The sequence below is a fragment of the Balaenoptera physalus genome (genome assembly GCF_965194825.1).
Source record: "Balaenoptera physalus genome assembly, chromosome: X".
Lineage (NCBI taxonomy): Eukaryota > Metazoa > Chordata > Mammalia > Artiodactyla > Balaenopteridae > Balaenoptera > Balaenoptera physalus.
In genome coordinates this window covers 134,136,829-134,157,570 of record NC_138903.1, presented here as the reverse complement: position 1 = coordinate 134,157,570, position 20,742 = coordinate 134,136,829, and the positions used below count along the sequence as shown (strand labels likewise).

At 38.4% G+C, this 20,742-nt stretch overlaps 1 protein-coding gene and 1 long non-coding RNA gene across 2 annotated transcripts in view; one reads left to right on the top strand and one right to left on the bottom strand.

The window, feature by feature from the left end:
* F8 (coagulation factor VIII) overlaps nucleotides 1-20,742 on the top strand; it is a 125,611-nt gene that overhangs the window by 28,441 nt on the left and 76,428 nt on the right. Inside the window, exons 6-11 of the mRNA XM_082447897.1 lie at nucleotides 70-171; nucleotides 2,022-2,243; nucleotides 2,972-3,227; nucleotides 3,901-4,072; nucleotides 15,793-15,886; nucleotides 19,825-20,039. Coding sequence (XP_082304023.1) covers nucleotides 70-171; nucleotides 2,022-2,243; nucleotides 2,972-3,227; nucleotides 3,901-4,072; nucleotides 15,793-15,886; nucleotides 19,825-20,039 — 1,061 coding nt within the window. The remainder of the gene's footprint in view (nucleotides 1-69; nucleotides 172-2,021; nucleotides 2,244-2,971; nucleotides 3,228-3,900; nucleotides 4,073-15,792; nucleotides 15,887-19,824; nucleotides 20,040-20,742) is intronic.
* Nucleotides 5,229-15,786, bottom strand: LOC309653311. Its single transcript, XR_014259076.1, has 2 exons — nucleotides 11,508-15,786; nucleotides 5,229-11,147 (listed from the first exon to the last, which is right to left on the bottom strand). It is a non-coding gene; the product is annotated as an uncharacterized lncRNA (long non-coding RNA).

Below are 20,742 nucleotides of genomic sequence, written 5' to 3'. Positions count from 1 at the left end.
ATCTGTGCCTACTGTGCTGACATGAGACAGACACTTAGCTGGCCCTCTATTCGCATCCTCTCTCAACAGGGAAAAGTTGGCACTCAGGAAAAAATGAGTCCTTGACACAGGCTGTGGATCCTGCATCTGCAATGCACACAATCAATGGCTATATAAACAGGTCTCTGCCAGGTATGTACAGCCTGCTCAAGAATCCTCAAGATCTTCTGCATTCACCACCAGAGCTCTCTTCTCCACTTATCCTCAGTTATCTAAAAATTAAGGTTTCTTTTGCTTAAATGTAAATGGGCATCCAAGGATGAACAGATATTTAAGGAAAGCCTGAAACACGAAGAGAATATGCAAAGATAAAGAAAAGTAGTATGCCTTGCCTTATCATCTCTTCCATCTGGATGTTCCTGAGTTACATCCTTTTATAATAAAAATAATAAACAGCTTTCTAGTAAGTAAAAAAAGTAATAAAAGGATTATATGAAAAAGAAACAATCAAAACAAGAATATGCTCACAAAATTAGGAATATGATTGTCAAAATACAAACTTAATAGAAAGTGGTACAAAGCAAATCTCCCAGAAAGCAAAACAAAAAGAGATTGAGAGAGCAAATCTCCCAGAAAGCAAAAGAAAAAGAGATTTTTAAAAATCAAAGAAATGATAGAATAAAGTGTTAAAAAAAAGAAAAGAGTTGAGTCTTTATATAAAAATTTCCCAGCAGGATAAATAAAAAAATATCCCCACACAAAATTAGGTTTGTGCAATTTCAAAGAACAAAGAGAAGATATAAAAGCTTCCCCTGGGAGAAACACGTCACATACAAAGGCATGAGAATTAGACTGGCAATATAATGGACCAATACCTTAAAAGCTCTAAAGGAAAAGTTATTTTCAACCTGGAATTCATAGCCAAACTATAACTTAACTTTGGGGGAAGAATAAAGACATTTTCAGAAATGGTAGCCCTTAGAAGCCACTGAATATGTGCTACAATAAAACTAGAGAGTAAACCAAGAAAGAGGAAGTTGGAAGTTGGAAAATTCAGACACCCAAGAAAATAATGAAGGACGAGGAAGGATATTTTCTTAACTCTTTTCTATATTTTTCAAGAATTCTATAATTAATATGCATGATTTCAGAATTAGAAAAGAAATTAACTTTCAAAACATACAAGTCCCTGCTCTCACATATCAGGTTAATTAACCTCTCTGGGCACCAGTTTCCTCTCCTCTAAGTGAGGGATGATAGCTATAGTTTCTACACTCATTGGGTTATTGGGAGTTAAAACTTGTAAAATACTTTGGATAGTGCTTGATGTTACACAGGTGCTCAGTAAATGTTACTGTTATTAATTATATTGCCATCATTGGTGTTAGATTGGATGTGAGAAGTGAGAGTGGGGACAAGAATAGCTCTCACTTGCATAATTGACTTCAGGATGGTACCATTCACTGAAATGAAGAAGTCTGGAATAAGATGAGGTGATAAAGATTGAAAATTTGGTTTTGTACCTGTGGGTTTTATGAGATATCCAGGTGAAGATATTGAGAAGGTATCAGTCTGTATCAGTCTGGAGTTAATACCATGAGAATGAATGATATTATTCAGGGAGAAAATTTGATTAACAAGAGAATAAGGCCTAGGGATGAGCCCTGGGGTGATCCATCATTTAATGGATGGGTAAAGAAGGAGCAGTCACAAAATGAGACAGAAGAAGGAGCAGTCTAAGCCTTAGGGGAACAAAACTGTTGAAACAGAGGCCAGGGGAGAAGAGAATTTCAAGAAGAAATGAATGGTCAACGGATGCAGGTGAAGACTGAAAAATACCCATTGGATTTAGCAGCATGATAGTCATTGATGACTTTGGCAAGAGCTGTTAGTTTGACAGTACCCCAGTGTCCTTGGAAATTTTGGTTCCAAGTCAAGATAATAAAATTTGTAAGGACAATTTGTTCATCCTACCCTAGAAAGTGTTTTCCATTTCAAATTCTCTACTTCTTGATTATAGCCGTGTTATTCTTACTTTACAGGTCTGATTGGATGTCATAAGAAATCAGTCTATTGGCATGTGATTGGGATGGGCACCACCCCTGAAGTGCACTCAGTTTTCCTCGAAGGCCACACATTTCTTGTGAGGAACCATCGCCAGGCTTCTTTGGAGATCTCACCAATAACTTTCCTTACTGCTCAGACACTCCTGATGGACCTTGGCCAGTTTCTACTGTTTTGTCATATCTCTTCCCACCAACATGGTAATATCTGTGGATCTTAAAAATGAGTATTATAAATATCCAGCTCTTCTTTTAATGGAATTTACTGTCCACTGTCCAGTATAGGATTATGTTAGACCTCAACTGAGATTCCCTAGTTGCCAGTTTTCAGAGCAAATATTTCACCTTGAGTATAAGAGGGCTTGATTATTATTAGTACTTGTGAATGTACTGGTGAATCTATCTGTGATATAGGGAGGGGAAAATGAGGTGGCAGGAGTGAGGAGGACAGCATATCATTGTTTTCCCAGCCTGATCACATTAAATAGGCTTCAGTACTATGGACAGAGGGATTTGGGGTCATAGCTGAAGAGATGTTTTATGAGAAATTTAGGGAAAAGGAAAAAAGTGCACTGTCTAGGTTGTAATCATAAGGGCTCCAGGATATCAGTAGTGATGCCCGGAGCATTATATAGCAAATACAAATGGATATTGTGAGCAAATGAGTGAGTCTTGAAAAAGGGGTAAAACATATATTGGAGGAGAATCAGGCAGAAGGGAAATGGTGAGTGCAAAGACCACAGGAAGAAACCAGAAAGTACCAGATATGGGGAAGGTAATACATATAGGACAATTGCAAGAAAGGATATTGGTGTGGAGAAGGGAATACTTAAGAGAAGGCCTTGAAGGCCTAACAAGAAAGAACAAAGTCATAAGAGTTAAGGCAAGAAAATCTCATTGGAACCTGACATTCGTTTGTCTGACTCCAGATGGTATGGAAGCTTATGTCACAGTAGATAGCTGCCCAGAAGAACCCCACATGTGGAAGAAAAGTAATGAAGAAGAAGATTATGATGATCTTTATGACTCTGACATGGACGTGGTCAGATTTGACGGTGACAGCGCTCCTCCCTTTATCCAAATCCGCTCAGTTGCGAAGAAGCATCCTAAAACCTGGGTCCACTACATCGCTGCTGAAGAGGAAGACTGGGACTATGCCCCCTCAGTCCTTACCTCCAGTGACAGGCAAGTACCTTTTGACCCTTGGCGCTATCTCTTCCCCGTAATCAAAAATTCTTCCCAGGGCTTTCCTGGTGGTGCAGTGGTTGAGAGTCTGCCTTCCAATGCAGAGGACTCTGGTTCGAGCCCTGGTCTGGGAAGATCCCACATGCCGCGGAGCAGCTCGGCCCGTGAGCCACAGTTGCTGAGCCTGTGCGTCTGGAGCCTGTGCGCGGCATCGAGAGGCCGCGATGGTGAGAGGCCCACGCACCGCGATGAGGAGTGGCCCCCGCTTGCCACAACTAGGGAAAGCCCTCGCACAGATACGAAGACCCAACACAGCCATACATACATACATACATACATACATAAAAAGAATGTAAGCAGACAAGAATATCATTAAAAAAAAAAATTAAAAAAAAAAATCAATTACTTTAAAAAAAAAAAAAAAATTCTTCCCAGTTATTCAGAACAACAAATTCTTAAGCCATGTTTAAGGTGAGGTACAGGTATAGAATCAAATGGCAAGGGCATTAATATGTTTGGTAAATTAACATAGCTAAACATCAGAAATGCTTATATTTTTCTCACTCCTTTCCTTGATTAAATCATATGAGCTATTTTAGAGTTGGATTTTAGCAACCTGTCCTTTACCTAGAATTCTCCATTCCAACCTCTCATCTTTTTGTGTCTCACACAGGAGTTATAAAAGTCTGTATTTGAACAATGGTCCTCAGCGGATTGGTAGGAAGTACAAAAAAGTCCGATTTATAGCTTACACAGATGAAACATTTAAGACTCGTGAAGCTATTCAGTATGAATCAGGAATCCTGGGACCTTTACTTTATGGAGAAGTTGGAGACACACTTTTGGTAAGTTGAGGAAAACATACAAGGTTGGGTAAGAAGACAAAGTCTGGAGGGTTTTGAGTTTTTTAAAACTTCATAATTCAGCCTTGTCTCCAATGGGCAGGATCTTTTAAAAATTATAAATGTTATGCAAATAAATGTGGATTATAAATTTGTTTTAAAATATTATAGAACAAAATATTTAATGCCACCCATTAAACCTGACACTCCTTTGAAATACTCATTGCTTAGACTTTCATACATATCCTTCTACAACTTTTAGAAGGATTTTACATTTGACTTGTAAGGAAAAGAATAATAAGAAGAATATGTGACAGAGAGTAGATATAGCTCACAAAGCCTAGAGCATTTACTATCTGTCCCTTTCCAGAAAATGTTTCCTGACCCTTGATATAGCATATTAACAATACTTATGCTTCAAATAACAGTGGTTTTAAAAAATAGGGAGTTATGTTTTCACAATCAGTTTAGAGATAGATAGATGGTCATGTCAACCGTAAAAAAAATGCACAACCTAAAAGTTGAGAGTTATGTTTTATTCAGCGGACATTCTTAGGACTTCAAGCCCAGGAGACAGCATCTCAAGTAACCCTGAGAAAACTGCTCCAAGGAGGCAAGCGGGGAGCCAGGGTATATAGGAGTTTTGCAACAAACAGCAGGTAGTAGGAACAAAAGATTACTGTTAAGTAAAGAAAACCAGATATCCCGAGTTAAGGAATTTAGCACTTTTCTATGTATGGGAAGATAGATGCAAGAGTCTGGGCTTATTGAAATCATTCCTTTGAACTGCACCTCAGCTACCTGGGGCCAGTATCCTGTGCTTTCTCATCCTGCGTTTCCTTAGGCTGCACCATTGGGTGTGGCTGCAGTCTGATGACTGCTAGACAGCCGGGCATTCTTTGTTTCCTCTCCTGAGTTACCTCAGGGCTCACTGATGGCTGCGACATCCTTTGTTTACTGATATGGCAGGCAGCGTTCTTAACATGGCTATATTTTGCTTATATGTTTGTAAAAGGTTTTATGCATTATGAATATTAACACATTGTTATTTATCTTTCAAATATTTTTCTCAGTCTCTCACTTGTACTTTAACTCCGTTGTGATGTCTTTTGTCCTATAAAAATTTTCAGTCTTTATGTAGTCAAGATCTTTTCTCAATCTTTTTTTTTTAATTTTTTTTTTAATAGCTACTTTATTTATTTATTTATTTATTTTTGGCTGTGTTGGGTCTTCGGTTCGTGCGAGGGCTTTCTCTCGTTGCGGCAAGCGGGGGCCACTCTTCATCGCGGTGCGGGGGCCACTCTTCATCGCGGTGCGGGGACCGCTCTTCATCGCGGTGCGTGGGCCTTTCACTATCGCGGCCTCTCTTGTTGCAGGGCACAGGCTCCAGATGCGCAGGCTCAGTAGTTGTGGCTCACGGGCCCAGCTGCTCCGTGGCATGTGGGATCTTCCCAGACCAGGGCTCGAACACGTGTCCCCTGCATTAGCAGGCAGATTCTCAACCACTGCGCCACCAGGGAAGCCCTCAATCTTTAAATTTATATTTTTCTGGATATTTTTCATTTATGTTTTCTGCCTAGGAACATCTTCACTACCTCTAAGAGATTATAAATATGGTCTACTATATTTTATTCTTTTACAGTTACAGTTTTATTTTTATAATAAGCATTTTAATTGCTCTGGAAGTCACTTTTGGGTATAGAGCATCGTGTCAAATAGGGATTTCCCCAAGTGACAGCCAATTGGTCCAATCAATCCTTTCTTCACTAATTTTAAAATGCCTTTTTTATTATATACTAAAATGATAAAATCTGTTCTGTTTAACTGATCTGTTACCACATTGTTTTAATGACTGCAACCTTGTGATATGTTTTGATATTTGTAGGGCATGTCTACCTTCATTTTACTTCTTTAAAATTTTAATTAACTATTAATGTACAGTTTTTCTTCATGAATTTTATTTACCTATTTTTGAATTAGCCAGTACAAATAACTCAAAAGGCAAAAAAGATTGTGCGAGAAAAAGCAAGCTTTCCTTCCTCCCAGACTTCCAGTCCCATAGTCTGACCAGCTATCATTGCTGTCAGTTTTTTATATTCCCTTTCAGAAAGAGTATATACATATACAAGTGTATGTGCACATATTTCACACAAAAACAGAAGCACTATGTAGATTTTAACAATATATCTTAGATATCATTTCATATCAATATATATAGTTCTACCTCATTCTTTCATTTTTGTAAGTTATGCTCATATATGCTGAATCCTATAAGGCTTTTCTGTTAATGTGAGAATTTGAGGACTATTTTTTACTTTTTATACAGAAATTATCAAACATACCCAGAGGTGGAGAGAACAGTAAAATAAACTTCTTTGAACCCATCACTCAGCTTCAACAGTTATCAACAAATGGCTAATCTCATTTTGTCTATAAACCAACTAGGCCTAACAGACATCTACAGACCAGGCCACCCAACTCCAGTAGAATACATATTCTTCTCAAATACAAAAGAAACATTCTCCAGGATAGATTATACATTAGGCCACAAACCAAGTCTCAAAAATTTTAAAGAAAACTATAGTTCAAAATTCCTTGTGAATATAGATGCAAAAATCCTCCATGTTATTAAGCCAAATCTAGCAACATTTTAAAAAGATCATACACTATAATCACGTGAGATTTATCTCAGGAATGTAGGGATGGTTCAACATATGAAAATTAATGCAATACAACATATTACTTGAATAAAGGACAAAAGCACATGATCATGTAATACGTGAAGAAAAAGGGCTTGACAAAATCCATTACCCATTCATGATAGAAAAAACTCTCAGTGAACTAGCAACACAATGCAAGTTCCTTAACTTGATGAAGAACATCTAAGAAAAACTTATAATACGCTGAAAGACTAAATGTTTTCCCCCTGAGATTAGGAACAAGTTAAGATGTCCACTCTTGGCGGGGCGGGGGCAGGGGTGGCAGCTCCGGGGGCGCAGAGGCCCCACTCGCCCCATCACGCCATTGCTGCCCAGACGCTGCGGCCCCCCGTCCACCCCGCTGCACCTGCGGAGACTCAGGAAAGTGCCGGGTGGGCACGGGGCGGTCTCCACGTCCTCGAATCTGCCCTTTCAGTTGTTTTCTTGATGTGGCCTTAAGTCACCCAGAACTAACTGGGACGCCCAGTCCAGCGGTCGAAGGGGAACCGGAGGGTCTCTGCCTGACCGAAATGGTGACCTGGCAGCAGGGGAAGCTGGCGAAAGGTTCTAGAAGTTGCCTGAGAACTTTGTGCCATCGGCAGCTCCTGCCTAAAATCGTCGGGAGCTGCTAAAATTGTCTTCAGGAAGGCTGGCAGCCAAGTTTGACACCCCAGCGTTCCATACAAGGATAGACAGTGACTTGGGAGGTAATTTCCACATCCTGCTATTTGTGTTCAGGGTCGAGACGAGGGAAGGATGATGGATGCGAACACGTCCACGGAAGCATCGCCCCAGCTCCAAACTGGGTCGGCCTACTGCTGGCATCGCAGCAAAGGGTCAAGGCCAGGCCAGGCCCGCAGACGGTGTCTCCTAACTTCACTGTTGACCCCAAGCGTGGACTGTTCTACAAACGGGGCAGAAAGGATGACTTGGGTTCCTAGTCATTAGAAGTTTTTTGAGGTTTCTGTTTACAATTTTAAAAGAGATTTAGAAACACTAGGCATATTTTGGTGGGAAAGCAGATGAAAGACAAGCGTTTTTCTTCTGCATGAAAACCTAAATATAAAGGTATGGCTTATACTAGGTGGGCGTTCCCACCTATAAGGGTCAAATTCAGAATAAAATTGAAGAGTGTTTGAAAATCAACTCAATCAATGCCAAGTATGGAGGATGCAAAAACGAACTGGACAATGTCTTTTTTCATAAGTTTACAATTTAATAAGGAAAAAAGAGAACAGGACTTGTGGAGAGAACATATTTCAAGAAGAGCGAATGCAATATGTAGTCTGGTTTGGCAAGAAAATAATGCTGCTGTAGAAGGGCATGGTGAGTGATAAGCTCATTGGATGCGGTTAAAGATGTTGTGAAAGGCTCAGCTGGTTTTGAACACAATTGAACAGATGAGGAACCTTTGTAAGTGTGAATTTGTGGTGCTGGAGCAATTGACTCTCCACATAGGAAAAATTTGTGGTGCTGGAGCAATTGACTCTCCACATAGGAAAAAATTAAATTAAAAATTTAATTTTTAATTACAAAAATTAAAGTATTACCTGCCATTATACACAAAAATAATCTCCAGGTGAATAAAGATGTAAATGTAAAAGGCAAAATATTATACTTTGATAAGAAAATATAGGAGTGTGGACTTCCCTGGTGGTGCAGTGGTTAAGAATCTGCCTGCCAATGCAGGGGACACGGGTTTGAGCCTGGTCCAGGAAGATCCCACATGCCGCAGAGCAACTAAGCCCGTGCACCACAACTACTGAGCCTATGCACGGCAACTACTGAAGCCCGTGTGCCTAGAGCCCGTGCTCCGCAACAAGAGAAGCCACCGCAATGAAAAGCCCACGCACCACAACGAAGAGTAGCCTCCACTCGCCACAACTAGAGAAAGCCCAGGCGCAGCAATGAAGACCCAACGCAACCCAAAATAAATGAATTAATAACTTAAAAAAATAAGAAATAACAGATAAGTTATGCCAAGGTCCAGAGAATTATGTCATCTACCTGAACCAGAATCTGTCCACACATCTTAAAAAAAAAACCCATGAGGTGTACAAGGAGTACAAATAAAGTTACACATGATTCATACAATACTAGGAAATGGAGGGTACCACAAACATCAAATTACCAGAAAATTGGTAAGTAGCAAACTCCAGCAAGATCAACCTTCCTCCACTGCTGCAAGACTCTAGACTGATACTGGAGTTAGAAGAAAAGGCTTCTATTTTATTCTTGAATTGCAATATAGTTGATATACAATATTATGTTAGTTTTAGCTGTGCTACATAGTTACTTGATATTTGCATACATTATGAAATGTTCACCACAGTAAGTCTAGTAACCATCTGTCTCCATACAAGTTTATTGCAATATTATTACTTAGGCTGTATATGACATCTCCATGGCATATTTCTTATTTAAGTGGAGGTTTGTACCTCTTAACCCCCTTCACCTATTTTGCCCTTCCACCATCCTCCCCTCTGACAACCATTGGCTTGTTCTCTGTATCTGTGAGTCTGTTTTCATTTTGTTTGTTTTGTATTTTAGATTCAACATATAAGTGAGATCATACAGTAAAAAAAAAAAAAAAAAAAGATGTCCACTCTTGTTACTTTTATTTAATACTGAACTGGAAGCCAATGCAATAAGGCAAAAAAAAAAAAAAAGGAATTAGAGGCATTTGGATTGGCAAGAAAGAAATAATACTGTCTTTATTTGCTGATGATATGATCTTTTCTGCAGAAAATCCTAAGGCATCTACTAAAAAGCTATTAGAACTAATAAACAAGTACAACAAGTTTGTATGATTCAAGATCAATACTAAAAAATAAGTTGTATTTCTATACACTTCAATGAAAAATCTGCAAATGAAATTAAGAAAACAGTTTTATTCATGATAACATAAAAAAGAATGAAATAACTTGGGAAAAATTTAACAAAAAAGGTGCAACACTTGTACAGTGAAAACAACTAATTGTTACTGAGATAATTTTTTAAATATCTAAATAAATGGAAAAACATATGATATTTATGGATTGGAAGAGTCACTTACTGTTAAGACTCTTCCAAATTTGTCTATAGATCCAAATTGAATCCCTATCAAAATCCCAACTGCCTTTTTTGCAGAAATTAACAAGCTGATCCTAAGATACAGATGGAATTGCATAGGACCCTTAATTGACAAATGAATCTTGGGAAAAAAAAAAAACAAAGTTTGAGGACTCACACATCAATTTCAAAACTTACCACAAACTACAGTAATCATGACAGTGTGGTACTGGCATAAGGATAGATATATAGATCAATGGAAAACAATTGAGAGTCCAGAAATAAACCTACATATCTATGAACACTTGACTTATTTTTTTAATTGAAGTATAGTTGATTTACAGGATTGTGTTAATTTCAAGTGTACAGCATGGTGATTCTGTATTTTTGCAGATTATACTCCATTATAGGTTATTATAAATATTGGGTATAATTCCCTGTGCTATACAGTATATCCTTGTTGCTTATCTATTTTATGTATAGTAGTTTGTATCTGTTAATCCCATACTCCTAATTTGACACCCCCCCCTTTCCCCTTTGGTAACTATAGGTTCGTTTTCTATGTTTGTGTGTCTGTTTCTGTTTTGTAAATAAGTTCATTTGTATCATTTTTTTAGATTCCACATATAAGTGATATCATATGAAATTAGTCTCTCTTTGACTGACTTCACTTAGTATGATAATTTCTAGGTCCATCCATGTTGCTGCAAATGGCATTGTTTTACTCTTTTTTATGGCTGAGTAGTATTCCATTGTATATATATACCATGTCTTCTTTATCCATTCATCTGTAGATGGACATTTAGGTTGCTTCCATGTCTTGGCTATTGTAAATAGTGCTACTATGAACATAGGGGTGCATGTATCTTTTAGAATTAGAGCTTTCATCTTTTCTGGATATATGCCTAGGAGTGGGATTGCTAGATCATATGGTAGCTCTATTTTTAGTTTTTTTAAAGGAACCTCCATACTGTTTTCCACAGTGGCTGCAACAATTTATATTCCCACCAGCAGTGTAGGAGGTGAACACTTGACTTTTCACAAATGTCCTAAGACCAATCAATGGGGAAAGAATAGTATTTTTAACAAATAGTACTGGGACAACTGGATACCCACATGAAAAACAAAGAAGTTTGACCACTTCCATACCATACACAAATTGAAGGTGGATCAAAGATATAAATGTGAGAGCTAAAACTAAAACCCTTAGAAGAATATACAGGAGTAAATCTTTGTGACCTTGGATTATACAGTGGTTTCTTAGATATGACATCAAAAGCAACAAGCAACAAAAGATAAAATAGATTGGACTTCATCACAATTAAAAACTTTTGTGGGCTTCCCTGGTGGCGCAGTGGTTGAGAATCTGCCTGCTAATGCAGGGGACACGGGTTCGAGCCCTGGTCTGGGAAGATCCCACATGCCACGGAGCAACTGGGCCCGTGAGCCACAACTACTGAGCCTGCACGTCTGGAGCCTGTGCCCCGCAACGGGAGGGGCCGCGATAGTGAAAGGCCCGCGCACCGCGATGAAGAGCGGCCCCCGCACCGCGATGAAGAGTGGCCCCCACTTGCCGCAACTAGAGAAAGCCCTCACACGAAAACTAAGAGACCCAACACAGTCATAAATAAATAAATAAAATAAATAAATAAAGTAAAAAAAAAAAAATTAAAAAAACAAAAAAAAACCTTTTGTGCCTCAAAAGATACCAACCAGAAAGTGAAAAGACAACCCATGGAATGGGAGAAAATAATTGCAAAGCATATATCTGATAAGGGAATAGTATCCAGAATTTATAAAGGACTCTTACAACTCAATAATAAAAAGGCAAATAGGGACTTCCCTGGTGGTCCAGTGGGTAAGACTCCATGCTCCCAATGCAGGGGGCCTGGGTTCGAACCCTGGTCTGGGAAGTAGATCCCGCATGCATGCCACAACTAAAGATCCCGCATGCCACAATGAATATCCCACGTACCGCAACTAAGACCTGGCACAGCCAAAACAAACAAATAAATAAATAAATGTTTAAAAAATAAATTAAAAAATTAAAAAGGCAAATAATCTAACTGAAAAATAAGCAAAGGATTTGTATAGACATTTCTCCAGGGATGATATATAAAGGAGTGACCAATAAGCACATGAAAAGATGCTGAGAACATTATTAGCTATTGGGGAAATGCAAATCAAAATCGCAATGAGGTACCATTTCACACCCACTAAAATAGCTATAATCAACAAGGCAGATAATAACAAGCGTTGGTGAGGATGCAGTTTGGAAAACAGTTCGTCCGTTCCTCAGAATGTTAAAAATGGAGTTACCATGTGATCCAGCAATTCCTTCTAGGCATATACTCAAGAGAAGGGAAAACATAGGTCCACACAAAGACTTGTATGTGAATGTTCATAGCAGCACTATTCATAATAGCCCCAAATTGGAAGCCATTCAAATGTTCACCAATCGGTGAATGAATAAACAAAATGTAGTGTACCCATATAATTGGAACACTAGTCAGCAATTAAAAGAAATGAACTACTCATACATGATACAACATGGATAAAACTCAAAACATTATGATAAGTTAAAGAAGCCAAGCAAAAAAGACATATTACATGATTTAATTTTGTGAAATATCTAAAAAAGGCCAATTTATAGAGCAGAAAGCATATTAGCAGCTCAGGACTCCAACTGTGTGTGTTCCACTAAACCAGTCAGAAAGTGCCTCACCTTTAATGACCCAGCATCAGAAGTCACACAGCATTTCATGGCATAATCTGAGTAAAAGCAGTCAAAGCCCACCCAGAATCAAGGAGAGGGAAACTTTGGCCTACCTCTTGTTGGGAGGAGTGTCAAAGAATTTGGGAACCATGTTTTAAAACTGCCACATAAATTGACAGCTTACTTCTCAAAAGCAACAGAGGAAGCCAGAAGACAATGAAATCATGTCTTTAATGTGTTGAAAGAAAATCACTATCAACCTAGCAAGAATTACCATTTTATTGGTGATTTATACCAATATTCAAGGAATATATAATTTTATATTAAAATTTTAAATGTAGAGTATAAGAAAAAAGTAAAGACCCACCAGTTCTTTATTAGGCTAGCATAACCTTAGTTGTAAACCTGACCAGGACAGTATGAGAAAGGAAAATTAAAATTACAGACCAATTGCATTATAAACATGGATTCAAAAAATCCTAAACAAAAATTAATAAACCCAATGGAGCAATATATTTAAAAGATAATACATTATGAGCTGGTTGATTTATCCAAGGAGTACTAGATGAATTTAACATTAGAAAATCAAATATGGTAATCCACCATATTAACACATAAAAGGGTAAAATATAATTTGAAAATCTCAATAGTTTCATACAAATATTTATCAAAATTCAACATCCATCCATAATAAAAAGTCATAGGAAATTGGGATCACAAAGGACATCCTTATCCTGATAAAGATCTGAAGAAAATCTATAGGCACCAAAAAAAAAAAAATCTATAGGCACCAATCGTACTTGGTGGTGAAACTCAGAAGTCCTGTTTAAGATCAGATCAGGACAAGAAACAGTTAACAAGTATCACCACCTGTATTTAATATTTTACTAGAAATCCTAGCCAGTATTCTTAGGAGAAAAAGAGTTTTAAGATTGGAAATGAATAAACAAAACTGTTATTATTTGAAGATTAAGTAAATGAATGACATAGTGGGAGCTATATTTGTCATTGTTGAAGAGGGTAATTATAAATAAACAAAAAGGAAAGGCTAGAATAAATCATGTGATACTGGATTAGACTTGGAGACATTACTATGAGTTCATGTTTGCCTAATATAGATAGATGGATGCATACAGAAATAATTACATATGTGTGTGTATGTTTAGGTTAGTATATTTCCTAGTGCTGTCCACTGAGAGGATCTAGAAGCAATGACATCCCAGTAGCAATGAGCACACCCAGATCTTGGTTTCTAATACCATTCTCTGATGAAAGGAACCAAGGCCATCTGGAGAATGGATGATTCTAGGGCTGGGCCAGGGAAAACATAAGATGAGCCTGGAGAATCTTGTGGTTCCAGAAAGTAAGAAAGTGCTCAAAAAATAAAAGGATGGGACAATGTTAAAGAAATACAGGAGCTTCTAACGGCCAAGGTGGAAGAATATGAGCAATAAAATAAAGTAATATTGGAGTAAACCTTAAAGTATAAAATAAATATCCATGAGTATATACTGCTATAAATAAATGATTGAATAAACAAATAAATGGAAGAGTAGAGGCAAATCTCACAGAAGAATTCCAAATCAATTTTGTAGGTCTATAATCCATTTTGCGTTAATTTTTGTGAAAGGTGTAAGGTCTGCATCTAGATTCTTCTCCCTCCTCCTCCTCCTCCTCCTTCCTCTCCCACTCCCTCTCCCTCTCCCTGTCCTTCTCCTTCTCCTTCTTCTCCTTCCTCTTCTTCTTTCTGCATGTGGATGTCTAGTTGTCCCAGCACCATTTGTTGAGAAGAGTATTTTTGCTCCATTTTATTGCTTTTGCTTCTTCGTCAAATACCAGTTGACTATATTTGTGTGGGTCTAATTCTGGGTTCTCTCTTCTCTTCTAAAAGGAACTTTTTTAAATGGAACTTTATTATGTAGTAGTACAAAAGAGGAGATGTTGGATTAGATAGGAGCTGATTTTAACAGGAGAGAATATGGCCATATATGCATATAGGTTGGTAGATTTGATGGTGGGAAGATGAGGAATTTCTTTTCTGAATGCTTCTCCCTTCTCAGGGAAAAAATAAGCACCTGAGAGTGAGGATCAGGAAGCAAATATTAGCTGACTAAGTGGGAAGGTGAATTTCTAGGAAAAACGTAATAGGATAGCTAGGTAGCTTGAGTGTCTGTTTGAGATTTTTGGTCAACAATTTAAAGAAGCAGAGCTGTGTGATTTTTCTCCTACATCATACTGCTGCTTAGGTGCAGGCAAGGAATAGGCTGTTAGTGGGTTTTACCAAATAAGTGGGTTTAAGACAAGACTGCAAGTAGAGGGCTTCCCTGGTGGTGCAGTGGTTAAGAATCCACCTGCCAGTGCAGGGGACACGGGTTCGAGCCCTGGTCCAGGAAGATCCCACATGCCGCGGAGAAACTAAGCCCGTGTGCCACAACCACTGAGCCTGCGGTGCCCGTGAGCCACAACTACTGAGCCCGGGTGCCACAACTACTGAAGCCTGCGCGCCTAGAGCCTGTGCTCCGCAACAAGAGAAGCCACTGCAATGAGGAGCCCGCACACCACGATGAAGAGTAGCCCCCGCTCGCCGCACCTAGAGAAAGCCTGCACACAGCAACAAAGACCCAACGCAGCCAAAAATAAATAAATTAAATAAATAAATTTTTTTTAAAAAGGCTGCAAGTAGAAGTTGGTTTTTTATCCTCATATCATAGAACCTCAGACATAGAGCCCAGTTGATATGTTCAGGGTTCTTAATGCTGCTTCCATGTTATCACTCTTCTATCCTTCCTCTCTTTTAAAGCTCGTGCAATCAGACAATTCCAACTGCCACCCTTGCTTAATGCTGTAATCAACTGTCCTCCTGGTCATCCCTGCTCATCCAGTGAAGATTTTATCACTTGAACCACTGTTTTCCCTTCCACTATTGGGGAATTCAGGGCCCAAATGGTGGGAAAGGCTGAGGGGAAGCAGTGTCCTCAGCAGACATCCAAATTTCAATTACTAATGTCAGAAGGTGCAAGGAATTCTTCCTGAAGTGATTAAAATAATTTTAAATAAATGGAAAGGAACCTTTAGTGAGAAACCTAAGTAGCTGTCTGAGCAATTTTATGAAAAGAACAAACATTTTGAGCTTTATCTAGGCTCAAAGCCCTATACTGTTGATACAAGGCAGCTTTTGTTTTCTGGAGGTAGGCCACACTTTTCTTGTTGATCCTAATTGTCTTGTACCTGATCTTATATCTCATTTATACTTTCAGATTATATTTAAGAATAAAGCAAGCCGACCATATAACATCTACCCTCATGGAATCACTGATGTCAGTCCTTTGCACACAGGGAGATTTCCAAAAGGTAAGTGTTACCTCAATTTTATAGGTCTTCCTTAACTGTAGATACAGATGAGGGCACAGCCTCAATAACAACTAAAATCATGCACATTTATCACCCCACCATCCTTATTCTCTTAAGTTTTATTTTATTTGAAAATATGTCTTTATTTTGCCTTCACTTTTGAAGGATAATTTTGCTGGACATAGAATTCTGGGTTGAGAGGGTTTCTTTTTCCTTTTAGCACATTCAGAATATTGTTTTACTATCTTCTTGCCTTTATAATAGCTAAATTCTATTCAGTCATTCTTCCCCTGTATGTCATTTTTCTCTGGCTCTGATTTTCTTCATATTTATCCTACTTGGGGTTCACTGATCTTCCTGTGAGTCACAATATTTGTATTTTTGTTTTTAATAGCCAGGCCTTTGTCCCCAGATGAAGTAATAAGTTGCACTTCTACTAGTCATGTATGAAAATATAATTTCCCACATCCTTGATAGCTAGAAGATAATAGCCTTTTAAAATCCTGCTAATCTGGTGGGTGAAAAGTGGTATTTCATTGTTGCTTTAATTTTACTTGGGGATGAATATTTATTTTATCAAAATAATACATGCTTAAAATATTGAAAGGCTGTAAGTTCCACTCCCTAGAGGCATCCATTTTTAAGCATTTCTGTTTTAGATTTTTGGTAGTTATCTCTATAGCTCTAAAAAATCATTTATATGCTACTCCTTTGTTTTTCAGCTTTAGACATTATATATTTATTTTGTGTTAAATGAGGATTTAGCATTGTGCTTCTTCCCATTCCAGTTGTTTTAGACTTTTATCAGTGCTTTTAGTTCCTCAACTGGCTATCATTAGAATTTAAAAAACATGCTAAATACCTACGTTTTATATACATTAAGGTACTAACAACAGTTTCCCATTTCTTCTCCTCTATTCTTCCATTTCCCCACTGCTGCCAGCTATACCTTTACTTTTATAAAACTAAAGTTGATAACATTTACATTTTGCACTGTAATTTCAAATAACTCCTTGCTTTTTCTATATATTTATTCTAAACTTTAAAAGTCAAAAAACTAGCATTTATATTATTTTAGTATGTGTTTCTTATTATAAGTATATGAGTTTACTGCAGAACTAGGTGATATGCTATGATTATTCTTTTGTCTACAGTTCCAGTGATTTTACTGTTAAGGTCAAATGGATTATCCTTCTTTATTCTCTACCAGTAGTTCAAAATCATGGTAAATTTTAGTTTGCTTTATATTAAGACCATGCTGATCTTGTAATTTTTGTGTTTGTATTCCTGAAAAAAGACTTTTTAAAAAAATATTTTGTTGCAGTGTTTTGTTTTTTTAAAAAATAAATTTATTTATTTTTGGCTGCGTTGGGTCTTTGTTGCTGCACGCGGGCCCCCTCTAGTTGCGGCGAGCGGGGGCTACTTCTCGTTGTGGTGCGCGGGCTTCTCATTGCGGTGGCTTCTCTTGTTGCGGAGCACGGGCTCTATGTGCACAGGCTTCAGTAGTTGTGGCTCGTGGACTCAGTAGTTGCGGCTCGCAGGCTCAGTAGTTGTGGCTTGTGGGCTCTAGAGTGCAGGCCCAGCAGCTGCGGCGCACGGGCTTAGCTGCTCTGCAGCATGTGGGATCTTCCCGGACCAGGGCTCGAACCTGTGTCCCCGCATTGGCGGGTGGACTCCTAACCACTGCGCCACCAGGGAAGCCCCGACTTTCTTTTCTTTTATCAGGAGAAGAAATGTATGCCTTTTCACCATATCCCTTAGTTCTTCCAGCTTCTTAATCATGCTGTTTATTGGTATCTGATCCTTTTTTCTTCTAAAGATGTTCTTGTAGTTCACCAGCTTACTATTCTAATTTGGATTATATGCTTTCTAGGCCTGCTACAAAGCTGCCGTCTTTGGATTTTTTTTTTATTTGGACTTGTAGGCTAGTGCCATTACCGCTCCTATCTTGTACATTTCTGGTTTTTGATTTCTTTTGTTTTTCTGGAAGTATTTCTTCTGAATACATTTAGTATATAGAGGGAAACTTTGAGTCCTTCAGTATGATATGATGTATAGATAGGTGCGATGGTCCAGCCACCACAGAGGGTCTTCCAGGTCCCGACGGAGAGGGGTAAGGGACTGAATAGCCCCGTGAGTATGGGGTCAGAAGGACCAAGACAACTGATGGTTGCAAGGCACTTTATTTAGAATCTACTGAATCTTATATAGACAGAAGAGGAACTCATTATTAGACAATAATCCCATGGAATTGCTTATCGTCTCAGTTCAGTCACTACCACGGATGTCAACAAGTTTACAACGACCATCCTTGAATATTATCTTCCCTTAACCAGGCTCACACACAGCCCCCAGCCTTAAGGAACAACCAGGACTCTCAGTTCCCTGAGGTCTCCTGGCCTGAGATAGCTTTGCTAATCTCTTTTACATTCCTCAGGCCTGGGAAAAAGAGTGCATTCCAAGGCAAGGGGGCAAAGCCCTTGAGTGACTTTGCTTTTTGCGAGAGACATACTGTCTCCACCAGGAGTTACCTCCGGCTAAGACTGCATGCCTCCCACGGATAGGCTGGTTATAAATAATTTTCAATCCACTGTTTTCTAATACTCATTGTTGCTGGTGAAAATTCTAATGCTAAATTGATTTGCAATTCCTTTATGGGAGAAGGGCAATGTAACAATTCTGGGGCGATATTGAATGTGTACCCTGAAATTTGGGGGCATACGCAAATACAATTCCTGGTAACTTGCTTTTTATGTGGAGAACTCTGAAGGCTTTACTGCTCATAATTAGCAGATAAGAAGAGAGGGTAATTCTAAAAATCTTATATTTGTATTTGTATGGAAATATGTATGGAAATATGTTAATATAAATGTAAAAAAAAAAAAAAAGAAGAGAGGGTAAGAGTGGAGCAGTCTGCCCTTGTGCTGTTTGACCTGGCTAGGATGCATGAGTTTTCTCTGTAAAAAGTAGATACTGTTGCGAGTAGCTGGCTTGCTGTCTTTTGAAGATACCCTGCCTAAGAAGGCAGCCTGACAGGGTGAGGGATGCCAGAAATAATAGGCTCTTGCATATATCACTAGACGTAAGAAGAGCTGGGGAGGGAGGAGGGCTGCAGAAGGATAACTGAAGTAAGCATCTCTCATGTATACGGTGCTGAGGTCCCGATGGTTACCCCAAGGAAACCATACATGTACCCTAAGAAAAGACCAGCATCTCAGCACCTGCCGCACAGAAAGCATTGGTGACCAAATAGTGTTGTCAGAGAGAGAGTACTCACACAGCAGGACCTATTAAGCAAAAATCTATTTGCCCTTTCCTCTAATACCCATCTACCCTCACTCCCTATTATGTTAACCCTAACCTATGGTTAGGGAATGGATATAGACTGGATCTTTAGGTATTAAACATACGCAAAAGTGAGTTTTAATTACTAAAATCAGACAGTTCTTGTCCTGAGGACCCTTTAGCCCAAGGGCAGATTTTAATTCTTGCTTCCATTCCTCACAGAGGCCAGATACCACAAGTCTTGATACCACATGTGAGTTAAAACTTCAGTGTGCAGTCTTTCAGCGTCTATTCAGGCCACTCTGGCTTTGTTGTGTCTTTTTTTTTGGCACTCGAGTTTTTTTTCTTCTTTATACATTTTCAGTTATCTATTTTAAATGTTTAAAAATATTATTATCTATTATTTCTATTAGTGGGTAGACCTGCTCATTTCAACTCAAACTAACATGGTAGCAGAAATCTCCTGAACCTATTTTTATTGTAAAAAGTTGTGTGAATCTTAAACTTATAAGAGGTGCAAATTTAGTTTTCACTTATTGAGAAACTTTATATGTACATATAAGTTTGTAGAGCCATTGTAATAATGGCATGATTACCAATATATGCCTTGTTATACTTCTAATCAAGCTATTTTGGGGTTTGGGTGTGGGTAGGTGTGAAGCATTTGAAAGATATGCCAATTGTGCCAGGAGAGATATTCAAGTATAAATGGACAGTGACCGTAGAAGATGGGCCGACTAAATCAGATCCTCGGTGCCTGACCCGATATTACTCAAGCTTCGTTAATCTAGAGAGAGATCTAGCTTCAGGACTCATTGGCCCTCTCCTCATCTGCTACAAAGAATCTGTAGATCAAAGAGGAAACCAGGTGAGTTCATCTCTTTCCAAGTGCTGGGTCTGAAGCTAAAATGGAATGATGATGCACATGAACTTCCAGATAGTATTTCCTATATTCTCTCAGTGGACATCCACCTATAGCCTGCAGAAAATATAGTAGTCTGCAATGTTGAGCAAAAAAAGAAATGATCTGGGTTTCTCACTGCTTTTATTGAATTTGACTTTGGTATAATAAACTTGCCTGCTGGATGGATAGGAGAGCCTGGGCCCTAGATTATTTCTATAATACTCATTCTCAGTCTAAAATTCCTCTCTCTGTAAGTGATCTTGCCCATTTTTACATGATCAGTTACCACCTATTTTTAGATGACCCACAAATGTATATGGTAGCTTAGACGTCTCCCCTGGACGTCTCACTGTGGGTGATTCAAAGACACCTCAAAAGGAACACATGTGCAGCATCTAGCATAGTGTGCGGTATTTTAGTAGGAGTTCAGTAAATATTTGTTGAGCAAAATTCAAGGCAATATGTAAAATATTTCAGAATATGGTTAGAATTTGGACCACTTCTTCCATTTTAGAAAAAATTAAGTTAAATACTCTGAATTTAAAAAGCTTGATTCTTCACAAAAACTCATTGCTTGGCTGCAAAATAACTCATTGCCATATTGCTGAGGCTTGACTACATGTCCATTTGGTTATTTATGATATATAGGATTCCTACTAGTCTGAAA